The sequence below is a fragment of the Muscardinus avellanarius genome (genome assembly GCF_963383645.1).
Source record: "Muscardinus avellanarius genome assembly, chromosome: 4".
Classification (NCBI taxonomy): Eukaryota; Metazoa; Chordata; class Mammalia; order Rodentia; family Gliridae; genus Muscardinus; species Muscardinus avellanarius.
The window spans coordinates 83,143,764-83,163,378 of NC_137789.1; the positions used below are offsets into that span (position 1 = coordinate 83,143,764).

A 19,615-nucleotide genomic window follows, 5' to 3' on the forward strand; every position below is an offset into this window, starting at 1 on the left:
TAGTACTGGGTGTGGAACCCAGGGGCTTTCTACCTCCGGGCTATACTCACAGACCTATTTTATACTTTATTTGGAAACAGGGTCTCACTAAGTTGCTGAGAGCCTCACTCAATAGCTGAGGCTGGCTTCGAACCTGTGTGATTCTCCTGTCTCAGCTTCCCAAGCGCTGGGATTACAAACTTGCACCCCCAAACTGGGCTTTTTATTCTTTATTTTAAAACAAGAAGGTTTACTATGTTGCAGAGGGCCTCATGAAGTAGCTAATACTGGCTGAGAAACTGCAATCCTCTTGTCTCAGCCTTCCAAGTATTGGGATAACAAGTGTGCGCCTCCACACCTGGCTCCAAAACGTTTTTCTTCATAAAATGACTTATAATGTTAAAAGTAAGGATTTTATTTATTTGTTTATTTATTTATTTTGCTAGTACTGGGGTTCCTGGAAGCCCTTCTACCTCCGGGCTACACTCCCAGACCTATTTTTACATTTTTAAAATTTGGAAACAGGGTCTCCTAAGCCAGTGCGCGCGGCTGGCTTCGAACCTGCGCAATCCTCCTGTCTCTGCCTCCCAAGTACGGGGATTACAAGCGTGCGCCACCACGCCTAGCAAAAGTAAGGATTTTAAAGAGACTTCATTCTCCTTATTCTGTACAACTATTTTTATTTTACTTTATATGTGTATGTGCATACATATGTGTATACATATATATGTGTGTATGTATGTATGAGGGGTGTGTGTATATGTGTGTGTGTGTGTATTGTACTTAAGTTAAACCCAAGAGCATTCTGTCTCCAAACTACATCCCCAATCCCATTTCATTTTTTATTTCGAAGCAGGGTCTTGTTAAACTGCTGAGGGTCTGACCCAATTGCCTAAGCTGGCCTCCAACCTGCGATCTTCTGTTTTAGTCTCCCAAATTCTAGGAGTACAGGCGTGTACCGCCGCACATGGCTCCATTTTATTCTTAATTATTGCCTTGCAGTCTTTGTCCAAATGCGCACAAAGTTTATCATTGTTTCTGTCAAAGAATAAGCTATTTTTCTACTTTTTTCACTTACTAATTTGCCAGTACAGTTCGCATACTATCCTACAAACCAGCTCCAGAACATCCTGCAAGTGTTATGATGCTGGACATTATTATATTCAGTTTATGCTATAATATACCTTTTATTATTTCTGTTCTTCTTCTTTTTTTTTTTTTTTTTTGGTGCTGGGGGTTGAACCCAGGGGCATTCTGTCTCCAGTCTATACCTCCAGCCCTATTATAGTTTGTTTTTTTATTTTGAAGCAGGGTCTCACTAAGTTGCTGAGGCTGGCCATGACCTGTAATCGCCTGTCTCAGCCTCCCAAGTACCACCGTGCCCAACACAACAAATCTATTTGCAGCGGAGTTTTATTCTCTTTCTCTTTTCTCTTGGGAGGCTATATTCTTTGGAAAAGTCAGAAAGGCTTTAGCACTTGCAGTTGCAGTGAATTCCCTTATAAAAATGAGCCTGGCCTTTTGTTAGTAAGGAGTAAGATTTTTTTTATCTAATACAGCCTCTCTCTGGAGTCAGGGTCTGATCATATACTTGGAGAACTAAAGTATATACCTATTCAGACAGATCCACCCTGAGATTCCATTCATGCAATGCACCTATCTCATTTTATTGTTTTATTTATTTATTTATTTATTTATTTATTTATTTTGGTGGTACTGGAGATGGAACCCTTCTACCTCTGAGCTACACTCCCAGACCCATTTTATATTTTATTTGGAACCAGCGTCTCTTAAGCCAGTGTGGCTGGCTTCGAACCTGCACGATCCTCCTGTCTCCAGCTCCCAAGCACGGGGATTACAAGCGTGCGCCACCATGCTCGGCGTTTATTATTATTATATTATTATTGTTATTGTTATTATTAATAATTATTATTATGTTTGTATTACTGGAGATGGAATCCTTGGGCATTCTAACTCTAAGCTACACCTTAGCCCTATTTTAGTGTAGTTTGAAACCAGGTCTTACTATGTTCAGAAGGCCTCACTAAGTAGCTGAGGCTAGCCAAGAACCTGCGATCCTCCTGCCTCAGCCTTCCAAGTGCCGGGATTACAAGCATGCACCCAAAACCCTGGCTCACTCATCTCATTTCAACATGGCCAAGAATATCTGTGCTGGGAATGCAATCGTGGAGGCCTGTGGCAGAAAAACCAGTATTTCTGAAGGTGAAAAATCACCCTAGACTTACTAAAATGTAGAGCAGACATGAAATCATGGGGGAGGAAGAACAGGAAGAGAGTCAGACCAAATAATCTGTAACTCACACATTGTGCGCAGCCAGAGCAAACTGAAGGCAGCGCAGGGTGCTGAGGAGCTGGGATGTGAAGCTGTCTCCTGAATGAGCATTGTGTCCTATCGAAGTCCATTGTTTCATGGAGCCCAGGCTTAACAATGTCCTATTGTGGCAGATGCAAGCATGAGTTGGTTAAATCCCAGCTTCCCAGGTCTTCCCTTCATTTTCAGTCCCCGAAGAGTTCTGCTCTCAAAGTCTGGGCTGCCACCCTCCTGGCCACATAAGTAAGGATGGCTTACAGGCTCCTTCGTCTCGTTTGGGGACACTAGAAATCTCTGTCCTTGCTTGGATTTTTATTACGTAGAAAAACTATAGCACCTATTTCCAAAGAGATGAGACAGGAAAAACCATCTCAGGAACTGCCAACTGGAATCTACTGCCTATGTGCAAAGCTACCTTTGGAAATATAAAGATGCGCTCGCAGATGGAAGATGCTCGCAGGGGTTTGTACCAGCGGGTGGATGGTTTGATATCTGCATTTTAAAGGAAATCTAAAGGCCAACTTCAGTGGCAAGAGACTGCTTTGCCTTCAGTGAGCCCGGAATGAGCATGAATCAATCACTAAGTGGATTTAAAAATCTCTGCACTAAAGCCACAACTCCATGGCTACAGGGTGTTGTTGCTGCCATTGGACTTCTGAGGTAGCTGGCGTGTGTGCATTCCCACTGTCTGTACAAGGATCAGAAAAACAGCCAACTGGAAATAGTTAATAAGGAGACACTGCGATGATGGAAGTTTGCCTGGAAATCACCCACTTCTCATGGTGTCTCGCCTCCTAGATGGAGCAGGCGACGGCTTCCACCAGAGAGCTTTCTTGTTGATGGTTTCTACAGAGCAGCAGGGAAATGAAAACCCAGATGTTTTCAAAAAGGGAAAATGCTGTGATCGCCAATATGTTCTGTGATTTTTGCCTTTTTCTTTCTGCCTGGGTCAGAGAAGACAGGGTGTGTGTGTGTGTGTGTGTGTGTGTGTGTGTGTGTGTGTGTGTGTGAGACTGGGGACCTAGGAGGATCTACCACTGACCTATACCATCAGCACTTTCTTATTTTTACTTTGGAACAGGGTCTGGCTAGATTGCCGAGGGTCTTGCTAAGTTGTTGAGGCTGGCTTTGAACCTTTGGTCCTCCTGTCTCAACCTCCCAAATCCTGGGATTATAGGTGTGTGTCACTGCCCCCAACAACAGGATATTAATATACATTGATCTTGGTACTAATGCTCCCAACAAAGATGCCTGTCAGACTTGAGAATACTCAGAAAGACAGACTGGGTCTTGGGTTCCTTAGCCTCACCCCTTTGAGAAGGATGAGCTGCAGTGTCTACACTACCTTGCTATGTCTGGACAGGGAATCTGTGTGGTGTAATTGGAAGGAAAGCATGCCTCCTAATATCCATCTTCCCTGTGACCTTGGCTGGCTGCTCATTCATTGTGGTGCCTCTTCCCTCACTTATAAAACTGGTAACAAATGTTCTATCTCCCTGGGATGCTGTTCAAAAAAATAAGAGTGAATATAGGTGGCATTGCTTTATAAAAGCAGGTCCTCTGTTGACCATCATCAGATGAATGGATTACAAAACTGTGGGATATGTACATAATGGGATTTTACTCAGCCATATAGAAAAACACAGTTATATCACTTATAGGGAAATGGACGGAACTGAAGTGAGATTAGTCAGTCACAAAACAAAATAAGAAATCGGATGCTTTCCCTAATATGTGAAAGCTAGGGAGAAATGGGTAACAGGAGAAACTCTAGATGAAGAAGGAGATCCTATAGATGAGCAAGTAAGGCGACCTAACTGAGGGGATGGGAGGGGGAAGAGGGAAACTCTCTAAGGCACATGATGTACTTTAACAAACATATCAAAGTCAACCACTAAGCCAAGCATGGGAAGGAGGGAGGGAAAGGGAATGAGGCGGGAACTGGATAAGGCCTAATTGGGTGATGTGTGCAGGTGTGCCTCCACCATCTTTTATCCCATTAAGATGTATGACTACAATGCACCAATTAAAAAAAATTTTTTTTTTTTGGTGGTACTGGGGGTGGAACCCAGAGGCTTTCTACCTCCGGGCTATACTCCCAGACATTTTTTATATTTTATTTGGAAACAGGGTCTCACTAAGTTGCTGAAAGCCTTACTCAATAGCTGAGGCTGGCTTTGAACCTGTGCGATCCTCCTGTCTCAGCCTCCTAAGTGCGGGGATTATAAGCATGTGCCACCATGCCCGGCAAGAAAAAAAAATTTTTTTTTAAGTAGGCCATCTGTATTTTGTACTCAGAAAAAGATGGCACTCGAGCTTATGCCCAAGGCTCAGGTCTTTCAAAAGTCATTGGTAGTTGGGTGCACAGCTGTTATCCCAGTACATGGGAGGCTGAAACAGGAGGATTGCAGGTTGGAGGTCAGCCTCAGCGAGTTAGGAAGACCCTGAGCAATGTAGCAAGACCCTGTTTCAAAATAAAAAATAAAATAGCTGGGGGTATAACTCAGTGGTAAAACACACCTGGGTTCCACCTCCAGTACAGGAGTGGGGGAGAGTCATTGGTAACAGGTGTACTTTATCCCCTGACCCCCACTTATTTATTTATTTATTTATTTATTTATTTATTTAGTGGTATTGGAGATGGAACCCAGGGGCTTTCTACTTCCGGGCTATACTCCCAGACTTATTTTATATTTTATTTGTAAACAGGGTCTCACTGAGTTGCTGAGAGCCTCACTAGGTAGCTAAGGCTGTCTTCAAACCTACCTGATCCTCCTGTCTGATCCTCCCAAGTACTGAGATTTCAAGCATGAACCACCACACCCGGCTGACCTCCATTTTTTACACTGACTAATTGAAAACTGCTTTCCATACCTGCAGCTCCTGTGTTTCTTCCCTTCCTCAGTGGGGGTGGGAGTGTGAGGGAACTGAAAGCTTAGGCCCAGCAAGAAACCCATTAAGTTTAAGCTCTGGCCGGTCAAAGGTGGAAATAGGGTAAGGCAGGTGGAGGACCTGCGGAAACCACAGTAAACATTTCTCTTATGGGAACCATTCGATCCAACCTAGTTTAGATGAACAGAGACTACAGTGTAACCTTCTAAAATGCATTAGGATCTTAACACAAAGTGTATTATTTTTTTTTTTTTTGGTGGTACTGAGGTTGGAACTCAGAGGCATTCTACCTCCGAGCTATACCCCCAGCCCTATTTTTTCTTCTTTATTTTGAAACAGGGTCTCACTGAGTTGCAGAGGGCCTCACTAAGTAGCTGAGGCTGTCTGCGAACCACGATCCTCCTGTCTCAGCCTCCCAAATGCTGGGATTACAAGCGTGCGCCACCATGCCCACTGTCTGTTTCTTAATGTGTCCCACTTTGTTGTGTATTTTTGAAATTCATTAAGTCCCAGATCTTTAGATCTATACACAACCTCCTGATTCATTAAAGTGTTATCTTCATTCCTAACTGATTTTAAGAGTAGAAATATGTACATTATCTCTTGACATTCATGACCGAGTGCCACACAGAACCTTTCTCACATTGTGTTTGAAATCGAAAAGAAATACTTGAAGTCCTAATCCTTTCATGTGGCCTTGATCAAGCTCTTTTATGAGAGAGCTTGAGTTATAAAATCTCTTTAAGTTCAAACACAGAATCAACCATATCCTTCAACTATGAGTCTCTTAGCCTCTGTGTCTACCCTCATTTATTTTATTTAACTTTATTTTTGGTACTAGGGATTAAACCCAGTGGCATTCTACCTCCACGCTACATCCCTAACCCTTTTTATTCTTTACTTTGAAACAGAGTCTCCTTAAAGTTTTGAGGCTGACCTCAAACCTGCCATCCTCCTGTCTTGCCTCCCAAGTAATGTGATTCTAGGCGTGGCCACCACACCAGCTCCTCATTCCTCCCTCCTCCTCCCCGCCAGGGTTTCAGTGAATAGTCACCCCGTGCTCCCAGGGTCCCCACGGATTCTTTTGACTTGTTTCATCCACCTTTCCAGTAGTGGCCAGAGGGAAAGCACTGTTTCTCTAAGCCGGGTTAGATCAAGTCAGTAAATATGCAGGAAGTTATTCTTAGAAGGCAAAATCTGTGTGAGGCTCTGGAAATATGAAATAAAGGAGGGTTGTCCTTTTGGGAGAAGGGAGGGTACTGGGGATTTAACCCAAGAGCACTCTGTCTCAGAACTATACCTCTAGCACTTTTTATTTTTTATTTTCAAACAGGGTCTTGCTAAATTGCTGAGGCTGGCCTTGAACCTGCAATCCTCCTGTCTCAGCCTCCAAAATGCTGTAATTACAAGCATGTGCCCCCATGCCTGGCTTAATCTGTCTTTAAAATCTTTCCATCTAGTGGAGAAGAGAGTCAGAGAAACAGAAATTAATACAAGAAAGCCTCTCAAGGTTTGTGTTAGGGAGGGAGGGGAACCTAGAAACGCTGGCAACCTGTAGCCAGTCAGTGCATAAGTAAATCGAGCCTGTGAGGGACCTGGCTTATACCAAATAGAACACATCGGAAAGCACTGGAACTCTGATGGGGAGCTGCTTTCCAAACATACTAATATAATCAGATATCATTCTGTGGGAGGTGAGAGGCCAAGGGCTAGAGAACCAGGTCTCCACCGTCTGCACAATAGGCCTGATTAAGCCCTCTCCTCAAACAGTGTTTTAGCAATCCTGTTATCAGATGTAATTACATTTTCTAATCTCACAGTGACCTCCTTGCAGCTAGGGAGGTTAAGGATCTTCCCTGAGCTTATCTAGTTAAGTTTTGTTCAGTTGAGGGCTTCTGGACTAAACTTTATTAAGCATGTCCTGGCTCTACAGGTGGTGTCCGCAGCAAAGCAGTCCCCTAACCCTGAGCAGACTGACCCCCAGCGGTAGAGGCCATCTGGTCAAAGTCCGTCTCTCCCTGGCCTGTACCCTTTCCTACTGCTTGTGGAGCCCAGGCTGATGCAACCTCAAAAGTGTTTGCTGAGACTTACCATCTGAGCACTCTACTCACAGCGGGACTGGTGACACCCAGAGTGGACACCTGCGTGTTCTCCTCACGGGCGGGCCGATTATCCATGATCCAAGACCCGCATTTCACATGCCAAAAGGCTGTCAGTATGATGATAGGATTCAGTAAAAACAAATGACATTAAAACCTACCTAGGCTGGGCATGGTGGTGCACATTTGTATTCCCAGTACTTGGGAGGCTGAGACAGAAGAATTGCAGGTTCGCAGCCAGCCTCAGCTAGTGAGGCCCTCCACAACTTAGTGAGACCCTGTTTCAAAATAATAAATAAGAAGTAGGGCTGGGGGTATAACTTTGGAGGTATAATGCCCTTGGGTTCAATTCCCATTACCAAAAAACAAAAACAAAAACCTACTCAGTCTGACACTGTTCAAAACCAGAGGTAGATGAGTGACTAGCGTGGTTTTGTGCCTGGTTGTCTTCCTTTACTTCTCACTGTGGGGAAAGAAGAAAAACTTGGGTTGAGAAACCTACTGGAATTTATAGCACTAACTCTAAATTTTTTGTTTGTTGATTGGTTGGTTGTTACTGGGCATTGAATGAATGCATGTTCTTCTTCTGAGCTACACCCTCAGATGCCCCCCCCCTTTTTTTGGTGGCACTGGGGATTGAACCCAGAGGCTTTCTATTTCCAAACTATCCTAGGCCCTGTCTCCTCCTCCTCCTCCTCCTCCTCCTCCTCCTCCTCCTCCTCCTCCTCCTCCTTCTTCTTCCTCTTCTTCTTCTTCCTTCTTCTTTATTTTTTATTATTTTTTTTAGATTTTGTTTTGAAATAGGGTCTCACATAGTTGCTGAGAATCTCATTATGTTGCTGAGACTAAACTTGAACTTGCAATCCACCTCTCTCAGCCTCCCAAGTACTAAAATTACAGGTATATACCACCATGTAAGTTTCTTTATATATTTTTGTTTTGTTTTGTTTTGTTTTGTTTTGAAACAGGGCCTCACAAAGTTGCTGAGGCTGGCCTAGAACCTGCCATCCTCCTGTCTCAGCCTCTCAAGTACTGGGATTACAAGTGTATGTCACCATGACAAACTAGTCTAATCTCTTTCTTTAAAAAAATAGTATTATTAAACTGGGCGTGGTGGCGCATGCTTGTAATCCCCGCCCTTGGGAGACTGAGACAGGAGGATCACAGAGGTTCGAAGCCAGCCTCAGCTACTTAGTGAGGCTCTCAGCAACTTAGTGAGACCCTGTTTCCAAATAAAATATATAAGTCTGGGAGTATAGCCCAGAGGTAGAAAGCCTCTGGGTTCCACCCCCAGTACCACCAAAAATAGTATTATTACTAAGATACTCTACCAGAAAAAAAGTCTCAACCACTTTTTTTTGTAAATATTTGCTAGATACTTACTAAGCTCCAGGTAAGAGCTTCCAAGGAATCACTCAGTTAAATCTCACACCAACTTCTGAGATCAGTACTGTGGTCACATCCATCTGAGATGAGGAAACTGGAGTTCAAAGAGGTTAAGAATGTATTCTGAGTCACACACCAGTAAACAGTGGAGAGAGAATTCAAATGAGTTCAACTTCATGCTCTTGCTGTTGTTCAAGGGCTCTGCAAGGCATAACTATTTGAATTCCATTGCATATTGTGAACACCTGGATTGCAGGTAATGGTGTGCAATACAGGGCCGGGACTTGGGCTGAGCTAAAGTTCTCCTGTAGTGACATGAACTTGGGTTTTTATTTATATGTCCTTTGTAGTCCTCTAAGGTATAATCTGTAAGTTCTTACATGAATCGGAAGAAGAAAATGCCAAGGATACCTGCTGAAAAGGAGAAGTATAAGATATAATTAGAGGCTGGGCATAGTGGTGCACACCAGTAATCCTAGTACTTGGGAGCCTGACACAAGGTAGGTTCGAGGCCAGCCTAGCAACTTCGACCCTGTTTCAAAATAAAAAATAAATTGAGCTGGGATGTAGCTCAGGGATAGAATGCCTTTGGGTTTAATCCCGAGTAACACACACACACACACACACACACACACACACACACACACGTGCACGCACATACTATATATATATACATATATATGTATATATATGATTAAACAGTTGAAGGAAATAATCAGTGTTAAGTTGCTTTTACTAACCAACTAAACTACTTTCTATTTGCTCTACAAATAGAAAAGATTGGTCTAAGCCAAGTGTGTGTGTGTGTGTGTGTGTGTGTGTGTGTGTGTGTAAGAAAGAGAGAGAGAGAGAGAGAGAGAGAGAGAGAGAGAGAGAGAGAGGAGAGAGAGGAGAGAGAGGAGAGAGGAGAGAAGAGAGGAGAAGAGAGAGAGACTGAGGATTGAACCCAGGGCATTCTACCTCCAAGCTACATCCCCAGCTTTTTATTCTGAAACATGGCCTCACTAGGTTGCTGAGAGTTTCACTAAGTTGCTAAGACTGGCCCCCAACCTGCAATCCTCCTGTATCAGCCTCCCAAGTATTGGGATTTCAGGCGTGTGCCACTGCGCCCAGCTCCAAGACCATTCCTATCTTTGTAGAGTGGTCATTGTGACAGGTTCAGTTTCTGAAGATGTTTTCACACTCTCCTCCACCTCTTCCAACCCACAGTCAAATTGGAGCTGGAGGGCCAAGGATGTGGCTTCTTTCTAATATCTACAGGTCAAAGAAAGCTGTGAGCCAGCAAGCTACGCAAAGGATCCGTAGAGGACACAGATGAGGACAAGCGCAGTGGCCTCCAGGCTCCCAAGCACCTCCTTTCCAGTCTCCCTTTGTGTTAGAGAACATGGTCTGAAGCTGCAGCCAGCCTGAATTAAAATACGGCAAAGCCTATTTTCCTTGGGGCAGGGCCTTCTCACACTTCTCCAGGTAACATCCTTCCTCTTGTATTCTTACTAAATGATGATTTACTGGCCTTGTAACTATGGAATCGCTCCCCGAACCTCCCTTTTAACTGTTCTACCCCACCGCTAAGGCTGAGCTCCATGACTGCCTCCTCTGGTAAGTTGGGGACGGGTAGCCCAAAGAAGCAGGCAGGGAAGCGAAGCACATCTGGGTCAAGGGAGCAGCCCAGGCAAAGGCCAGAGCCCAGAGAACACGAAAGCGTGGGCAGCAGGCAGTAGATCACACAGCCTAAGCACATCAAAACAATCCCTGCGGGAGCTTAGAGAAACCACACTGCACCCGATTAATGAAGTCAGGACCTGAGGGTTTGGGAGGCAGCCATCCATGATACCAAGTGCAGGAGTATTTGAGAACCAGTGGTCTAGAGTGCAGAAAGTGAGCAGAAAACAAAGGAGGGCCAGGGATGAGGCTGAGGGGTGGTGTGCTGGAGCCGGTTAGACACAGTGGGTCTTTAGGAAATTTTTTCTTTTGTTTATATTATTATAAAATAATATATATAATAATATATAATAAATAATGCTTATGCATTAAACCCAAGGTATTTTGCCCCTAGACCTTTTTATTTTTTATTTTGAAAGGAGATCTCACTAATTTGCTGAGGATCCCCCTAAGTTGCTGAGACTGACCTTGAGCCTACGCTCCTCCTGTCTGAGCCTCCCAAGTTCTGGGATTATAGGTGACCATGGCTGGCTCTGCTGGATTATTTTTAATCATTGTTTCAACTTTTACATAGTGACCGTGACCATCAAGCCTTTCCATCAACCTTTCATGACTCAAATCTACACACAGTTGTTCTGAGTGGGGAAGAAGGAGACAGAAATGAGAAAATAGAGTAAAAATGAAATCTTTTGATTGCGTTTGTAGAAAAAAACTAATTCAAATTATGAGCTAAAACTAAGATGGATAAATCCAACGTCAATTATAAAGCAGACCAAGTATTTAGCATTCTATCCTTTCCTCTTATTTATTTTATTTTAGTAAAGGACACAACCAATCCTCACATTTGAATAAAGGCTGAGGCACGGGAAGCTGGCATCATCCTTTCCTCTCACTTCCATGGAAGCAGCCCCTCCTCCCTTCCCAGCTGGCAGGTGCCACCTCTGCCCAACGAACCGCCGGGATCGTGATCGCTTCTCCCCTACTGCCCACTAGACCCGCCCTGGGAGGTTTTAGACACCTGAGTCTCCCACCCTCATTCCCCAGACATCCACAGCAATTGCACCCCACTCTGTCGCTGGATGATGGGCCTCAGAACTTTTTTAAAGGTTCCCCAAGTGGCACTGATGTACTACCAGAGTTGACAATTATGGGAAGAACTAGATTATGTCTATGTTCTCTTTAAAAATCATAAGGGCTGCCGGGCGTGGTGGCGCACGCTTGTAATCCCCACGCTTGGGAGGCAGAGACAGGAGGATCGCGCAGGTTCGAAGCTAGCCCCGCGCACTGGCTTAGGAGACCCTGTTTCCAAATAAAAATGTAAAAATAGGTCTGGGAGTGTAGCCCGGAGGTAGAAGGGCTTCCAGGAACCCCAGTACCACCAAAAAAAAAAATCATAAGGGCTAAGCTGGGTGTGGTGGCACATGCCTGTAACCCCAGTACTTGGGAGGCTGAGACAGGAGACTCACAGATTCAAGACTAGAACTCAGTAACTTCTTGAGACTCTGTCTCAAAGAAAACCCCTCAAAAAAAGATAGGGGCTGGGTGTAGTGATGTCTCTGTGTCCCCAACCTCATAGCCTGAAGGCTGAGACCAGAGAATCTCTTGAACACAGGAGTTCCAGGTAGGCCCGAGCAACGTAGCAAAACCCTGTCTCAAAAACAAGAAGAAAAAAAAAAGAAGGTTTCTATTTTATGGGGCGCTTTGCCCTCAGACTCTCATGCCAAAAAGAAAGTACAGAATAGCATAAGCCTCCTTTAGCTTTCAGCTGTAAAACATGCACACAAAAACACCATATACAAAGTCAAGACCAACATTTGGTGGAGGCAATTGGGTGTTAAACCCAAGGCCATTCTGGATTCAAATTTCTTTCTTTAATTCTGAAACAGGATCTTGCTAGTTGCTGAGGGGCTCACCAAGTTGCTGAGGCTGACCTCACACCTGTGATCCTCCTATTTCAGCCTCCCAAGTACTAGGATTACAGGCATATGCCACCACACCTGGCTAAAAGTAAAATGCTTTCAGACCTTCAGTATAACCCTCAACAAAGAAGTCATGTCGAGTTTGTTTGTTTGATTTTTTTTGAGTTTTTTTTTTTTTAACTTCAAAACAGAGTCTCACTAAGTTGCTGAGACTGACCTTGTTGGGGGGGGGGGTTGTTGTTGTTGTTTGTTGTTATTTTTTTTTACTTCGAAAAAAAGTCTCACTAAGTTGCTGAGACTGACCTTGAACCTGCAATCCTCCAATCTCAGCCTCCCAAATATTGGGATGACAGGCGGGCGTTACCACGCTCAGCTTGATTTTGTTTGTTTTGAGGAGAAATCCTAAATTGCTTCTTTAAGTGTGTCTGCTGCTTTCGAGCATACCAGAAGGCTCTCAGGTGAGCAGGACAAGCAGGAGGCCCTGGGTGGGGAAAGCCCTCTCCTGAGAAGCCTGCTCTAGGCTCAGTGGGAAACTGGCCCCCTGTGGCGCTGAAGTCTCCGCCACTAACCTTTCTGCCAGTGGAGTGAGCAGTTTCTCTAAATACAATAGAACCTCTGCCACTTTGAAGATAAGCTCTCACAAGCTGCTTAAAACAATAATTCTGTACTTTCTTTCCTGTTTCGAGATTTATTTTAAGTATTAGTATAAAATGTCAGAGCCGCTGATAGTGGCCAGAGCAGTTTGTATAGAGCTTGACTGCCTGTTTGTAGTGTATTACAGCTATATTTGACACAGGAAAGCACTTAATCATGCCGGCTATCAGCAACCGCACCCACCTTTGTGAGGACCCTTGGAGGCCACGAGATTTATCACTGTGGACTTGCACTAACGGACAGGCCCTGCTGGACAATGCAGGCTACTTCTGAGAAGCAGGCGCTGAAAGGGTACCATCCACGGCCCAACTGGCAAGAGAGAGTTCAGGTTTGCTAAGCTGCCTCCCAGGTGCCCTGTGCCCTGGATTTATTTCAGGATATTGGACTCAAGGAGAGTACCACTGATGGTAAGAAACTCCCTGGCTGCCATCTGACCTGCAGAATGGCTTCTTCCATGGGCCCCTTAGCTATACTTTCCTCTTCATCCCAACCCGTAGACGGTACTGCGCAGACAGCACAGGTGAGCAGCATTGCTGAGGGGTTTGCAGTTTACCTGCGCCTCCAGCAGGAGGAGACTGGCTGGCTCCTGCAGTCATGCTTCTCCATTGCACTCAGCGCATCTGGGGCCCAAAGAGGCAAGTGACCAAGGGGGTGTAGCTCAGTGTTCCAATCCCAGTGCCACAATTAAAGTAAACTAAATTTAAAAGGCTATTTTTACCATATTATTGTAAGTCTAGAAATCTAACAACAACAAACAAACTACCATGAGTTAGGGCGTATAGTTGATTGGTAGAGCACTTGCCTAGCATGCATGATGCCCCAGGTTTGACCCCTGCATCATACCCACACACACAAAACTCTAACGGTGTGTGCGTGTGTGTGTGTGTGCATGTGTGTGTGTGTGTGTGTGTGTGTGTGTGTGGTACTGGGGATTGAACCCAGGGGGATTCAACCCTGAGCTACAGCCCAGCCCTTAATTTTGAAACAAGGTCTTGCTAAGTTGCTGAAGCCAACCACAAACCTGCGATCCTCATGTCTCAGCCTAAGTACTGGGATTACAGTGCACCATCATACCCAGCTGGCCAACTAACTGTTCTTAAAAATGGATGAAAAAGGCCGGGCCTGGCGGCGCACGCTTGTAATCCCCACGCTTGAGAGGTGGAGACAGGAGGATCGCGCAGGTTCGAAGCCAGCCGCGCTGGCTTAAGAGACCCTGTTTCCAAATAAAAAAGTATAAAAATAAGTCTAGGAGTGTAGCCCAGAGGTAGAAGGGCTTCCAGGAACCCCAGTACCAACAACAACAACAAAAAATGGATGAAAAAATATTGCATAGGCGTAATCATATGATGTATGTGGATCTCCTGGGGTCACACCCTCTCTTCTTCACTTGTTTTTGTAGTTTCATTTGACCATTTTTACTTTTTTTTTTTTTTTTGTGTGTGTGTGTGTGTGTGGTACTGGGGTTCCTGGGAGCCCTTCGACCTCTGGGCTACACTCCCAGACCTATTTTTACATTTTTATTTGGAAACAGGGTCTCCTAAGCCAGCGCGCACGGCTAGCTTCGAACCTGCGTGATCCTCCTGTCTCTGCCTCCCAAGCGCGGGGATTACAAGCGTGCGCCACCACGCCCGGCCATTTTTACTTTTTTTTAATGACCCCTTTTTGGCCTTAGAGTTGCTTGTTAAAACCTCTGAGTGCTCATTCTGGCTTTCGGTCTCATTCATTTTTCCACCACATGCTCTTTCCTGGCCTGTTTTCTCTTTGACCCCCTCCTTGGGACACATCGTTTCCTCTTATTCATTCTTGCTTTTCAAATCTGAGGAAAAGAGTCAAAATTTTTCAACATGGAATCACCTGAGGCATCCTAAAAAATCTCTGCCTACTCTTTCTTTTTTGGTAGGGATTAAACCCAGGGCCTTGTGCATGCTAGACCAGGACCTACCACTGAGCCATATGCCCAGCCTTTCTCCTCTGCCTACTTTGTCCAGATGAGAGTGGTAACCAGGGGGAAGAGGCCCCAGCTGGGAATGAAGACTGAGGAGCGCTGTGTGCTCATGGCTGTAAAGACCCTTGAAAGCCACAAGTCCTCTGCCTCCACTCAGCAGAAAGTAACAGTGCTCTGCCTGAGCGCCCCTCCCCAGGACAACGGCCTACAGGGAGAAACCTAGTCGCTTAGGTCAGGAGATAACAGCCTTTTGAGGTACTGAGAAGGATAATAATACACATTCATCCCAATACTCAAGAGACTGAGATAGAAGCATCAGGTTTGAGACCAGCCTCAGCAACTTAGTGAAATCCTGTTTCAAAAATAAAAAAGGCTAAGGTATAGCTCAGAGGTAGAACGTCCCTGGATTCAACCCTCGTAATGGAGGAAGAGGAGGAGGAGGAGGAGGAGGAGGAGGAGGTGGTGGAGGAAGAAAGTTAAAAAGAAAGAAAAAGCAAAAGGAGTTTTTCCCTAGAAACTACTCTGGAAAAACTGAAAGGCCAAAGTAATATGTCAGGACCTCAGAACCTCTGGATTCTAAGGGCAAACAGAAAGAGAGCATCGATAACATCAGAGGACAGACAGCCCAGCCAGGCCAAAGCCCCTTCTCTCTTCTTGGACACCTCTCTCCTGTCGAGGCCTTCTGGCTTGCGCAGGACAGTGGGGAGGGAGGACAGCTGTGTCCTCCCCACAGATGACTGCTGCTGCAAAACTGGAAGGTGGGGCTGGTGTGGAAAGAAGTCCCAGAGAACTCATGCCCTAGGCTGCTCTTGCTCCAGGGCAGGCAGGAGTCTAGGGGGAGCGGGAGAAGACTCCCACTGTATTTCTGCCCAAGACTGATGGATCTGCAGCAAGATTATAATGGTAAAGATAGGACTGACTTGGAAAACCATAGAAATAAATGCCAAAGCGGGGCATGGTGGCGCACACCTGTGGTCCCAGTACTTGGGAGGCTGAGACAGGAGGATCACAGGTTCGCAGCCAAGATTCTCAGCTACTTAGTGAGGCCCACTGCAACTTAGTGAGATCCTGTTTCCAAATAAAAAATAAAATAGGGCTAGGGGTGTAGCTCAGAGGTAGAATGTCCCTGGGTTCACTCCCCAGATAAATATATGCCAAAAGAATCTGATCATTTCATAAAACTTTTCTTTAGGAAACTTGGACCCCACTCTGTGTCCGTGCAAATGACAGGTGGGCACACGCCAGGTGTGAGCATCGCTCCCTGCACCCTAGATTCTGGCCTCTGAGGCCTGATTACTCCTCCAAGAGGATAAAACGCAGTGGATAAAATGTCCTCTGTCCGCGTGCACAGCACTGGCCTCCGCAACAGGTCACTATTGAGCGCCTGAAATGTGACTGGTGTAGTTGAGGAATTGCATTTCTAATTTTTTTTCTTCTTTCTTTGGTACTAGAATCGAACCCAGGGGCATTTTACCTCTGAGCCACACCCCCAACTCTATTTTAGTCTTTATTTTGAAACAGGGTCTTGCTAGGTTCTGGAGGGCCTCACTAAGTTGCTGAGGCTGGCCACCAATCTACAATCCTCCTGTCTCAGCCTCCCAAGTACTGGGATTACAAAAATGTGCCACCACACCCAGCTTGCATTTCTAATTTTAACTAGGCCTAAATTTCAAAAGCCACCTGGGGCAGGTGACCACTGCCTTGACCGGTATCCTTTGGGATGTGAAGTGGCGCAAACAAGCGCGTTGCTGTGCTCCGCTGCCTGGCTGACGCCTCTACTTGCAGTCACATGTGACGACAGGAGTCCTTCCCTGGTTCCTCGAGTTAATCATCAACCAATTAATGCTAGAAACCTAATTCTGTTGTGAAAACGTCCCCGGTATGAATGTGATACAGGGAAGGAACCAAAAATAGCTGAAATGGACTTTCCTTTGGGTCAGTTAGATCCAAACCTGCTGAGCAATGGGAGTGTGATAGGTATTCTGTCACCTGAGTGAAGTTTTCCACCTGGGCTGTGGGTAGTAAAGGTCCTTCCTTACTGAGTTCCCGGACCCAGCAATGCAGGCCGCTGCCCACAGTAACCTGTCCATCAAGGAGCACACCCCTAACTGTCTTTCATCTCTAGGAGAAAAAAAAATAAACAGAATCAAAGTCTTTCTTGCAATTCCCTGGCAACCACAAATTCCAGAAAGCTGTAGGCGCCAAACAGAAATCATTATCAGACAGCTATGTGTAGCACTTCATGCCTATAATACCAGTATTTGAGGGGCTGAGACAGGAGGGTCACAGACTCTGGACCAGCATGTAGCAACTTAGCTAGACCTTGTTTCAAAATAAAAGAGCCTGATGACACACCCTTGTAATCCCAGTACTTGGGAGGCTGAGACAGGAGGATCTCTGGTTGGCAGCCAGCCTCAGTTACTTAGTGGGGCTCTCCGCAATTTAGTGAAACTGTTTCAAAATAAAGAATAAAATAGGCTTCCTTTCCAACTTGGGCCCGGCAAAATGGCTCCCACAAAAAAGGGTGGCAAGAAGAAGAAGGGCCGTTCAGCCATCAACGAGGTGGTGATGCGGGAGTGCACCATCAATATTCACAAGCGCATCCACGGAGTGGGTTTCAAGAAGCGTGCCCCTCGGGCACTCAAGGAGATCCGGAAATTTTCTATGAAGGAGATGGGGACTCCAGATGTGTGCATTGATACCAGGCTCAACAAAGCCATCTGGGCCAAAGGAATCAGGAACATTCCATATCGGATTCGTGTGCGATTGTCCAGAAAGCGAAATGAGGATGAAGACTCGCCCAACAAACTTTACACCTTGGTCACCTACGTTCCCGTTACCACCTTCAAATATCTGCAGACAGTCAACGTGGATGAGAACTAACCACTGAAAGCCAAATAAAAGTTATAAAGCTAAAAAAAAATAAATAAAAATAAAATAGAGTTAGGGATGTAGCTCAGAGGTAGAATGCCCCTTGGTTCCATCCCCAGTACAGAGGGGGGGGGGGGGCTAGGCTGTGGCTGAAAAGTAGAATGTCCCTGGGTTCAATCCCCAGTACACACACAAAAAAAATTTTTTTTTAAATAATGAGAGCAAGTATCCAGAGGCAACATTTCATCCATTTTGGTGGGGTAATAATAGTCCTGTTCTTCAGGCGTGGTATCACACACTTGTAATCCCACTACTTGGGAGGCTGAAACAGGAGGATCACAGGTTCAAGGATAACCTCAGCAATATAGTAAGATTCTCAGCAACCTAACAAGACTCTGTTTCAAAAATCAAAAAATTCAAAAGAGTTGGGGGCACAGCTCAGAGTTAGACTGACCCAGGTTCAATCTCTAGTACCAAAAGAAACTGAAGAATAGTCTTGTCAGCCTAATCCAATAATTCATACTGGAATGGAAAAATGGAGAAGCCTACCACCGGTCCAGGACTATTTCTTTTTTTTTTTTTTTTTTTTTTGCGGGTCTGGGGATGGAACCCAGGGGCATTTGACCTCCGATCTATACCCCTCCCCTATTTTTTTATTCTTTAATTTTGAAACAGGGTCTCACTAAGTTACGGAGAGCCTCACTAAGTAGCTGAGGTTGTCCGAGGACCGTGATCCTCCAGTCTCTGGTCTCAGCCTCCCGAATGCTGGGATTACAAGCGTGCGCCACCACGCCCAGCTAGGTCTATTTCTTTATCTTGACTCTGCTACTAGAGGATCTGGGATTTGGTTGGGAAAATCTGCCAATGACAACAGAGACCCCTCCTGCCCACCCAACACAGCCTTCAGGAAGTTTGGGCTTCCCTGTGCGGCAAAGCTGACAGTCTCCGCTTGTCCTGCATGCCTGTCTCCTGAGCCTGACTCCAGATAGGTCCCTTCCTTCCTGGATAGATAGAAGTGTAGGCTAGCCAGGCAGGTGACCCTCACCTCCACCCCGGATCTAGCCAGAAACTTCATTTCATCATCATTATTAATAGCCGGGCGTACCAATGTTTCCTGAAGAACATGATAAGAAACAGATTGACCCAGGCGGGCAGAAGCCATGACTCGGCACTTTCCCTCTTCCCTAACAGCCATGGAAAGTTTCTGGCTGACCTAGGCTATCTGTGGGGTCTGGGACTTGTCCCAGCATCTGCTTGAAGATCTGACGTGGTGTGGAACAAGGCCGGGCGCCACCAACATTCAGAGGAGCAGCACCCAGAGTCTGCAGTGCCGCTCTACAGTCTCCATGCGCGTCTGTGGCTGCGCCGCTTGTTCACCTGCACTGCCCATTTCTTTTTTCTTCTTTTTAATTCTGTTTTCATGGTTGTTTTTATTTTTGCTTTTTTTAATGCAATGTTGGGAATGGAGCCCCCAGGTCCTCATACCTGCTACACACACGCTCTACCACTAAACTAACCCCCCAGCCCCTTCCAGTGCCAGTTTCTGGTTCCTGAATTTCTTTTAGTTTGCCAAAGAGAGAATACCTAACATCTACTGAGAATTGTGTGAGAGGGTTTTGTTTGTTTGTTTTAACTGAAGGTTGAGCCCAGGGTCATTCTACCTCCAAGCTATACCTCAACCCTATTTTATTTTTTATTTTTGAAACAGGATTTCAAAAGTTGCTGAGGGCCTCACTAAATTACTGAGGCTGGCCTTGAACCTGCAATCCTCCTATCTCCGCCTTCAAGTACTAGCATCACAGGCATGCACCACCAAGCCCAGCTCAAGGTTTTTATATCTTGGATCTGACCCTTCACCCCCTGTGAGATGAAGAAT

At 45.4% G+C, this 19,615-nt stretch overlaps 1 protein-coding gene across 1 annotated transcript; it reads left to right on the top strand.

The window, feature by feature from the left end:
* Nucleotides 1–17,352: 17,352 nt before the first annotated feature.
* LOC308262217 (large ribosomal subunit protein eL31-like) lies at nt 17,353–17,751 on the top strand (the record flags this gene model as incomplete). The annotated part of the gene is made up of 1 exon (XM_080694659.1): nt 17,353–17,751. The coding sequence occupies exon 1, from the start codon at nt 17,374–17,376 to the stop codon at nt 17,749–17,751; it is 378 nt and encodes a 125-aa protein (XP_080550785.1). The 5' UTR covers nt 17,353–17,373.
* Between the last annotated feature and the right edge of the window lie 1,864 nt (nt 17,752–19,615).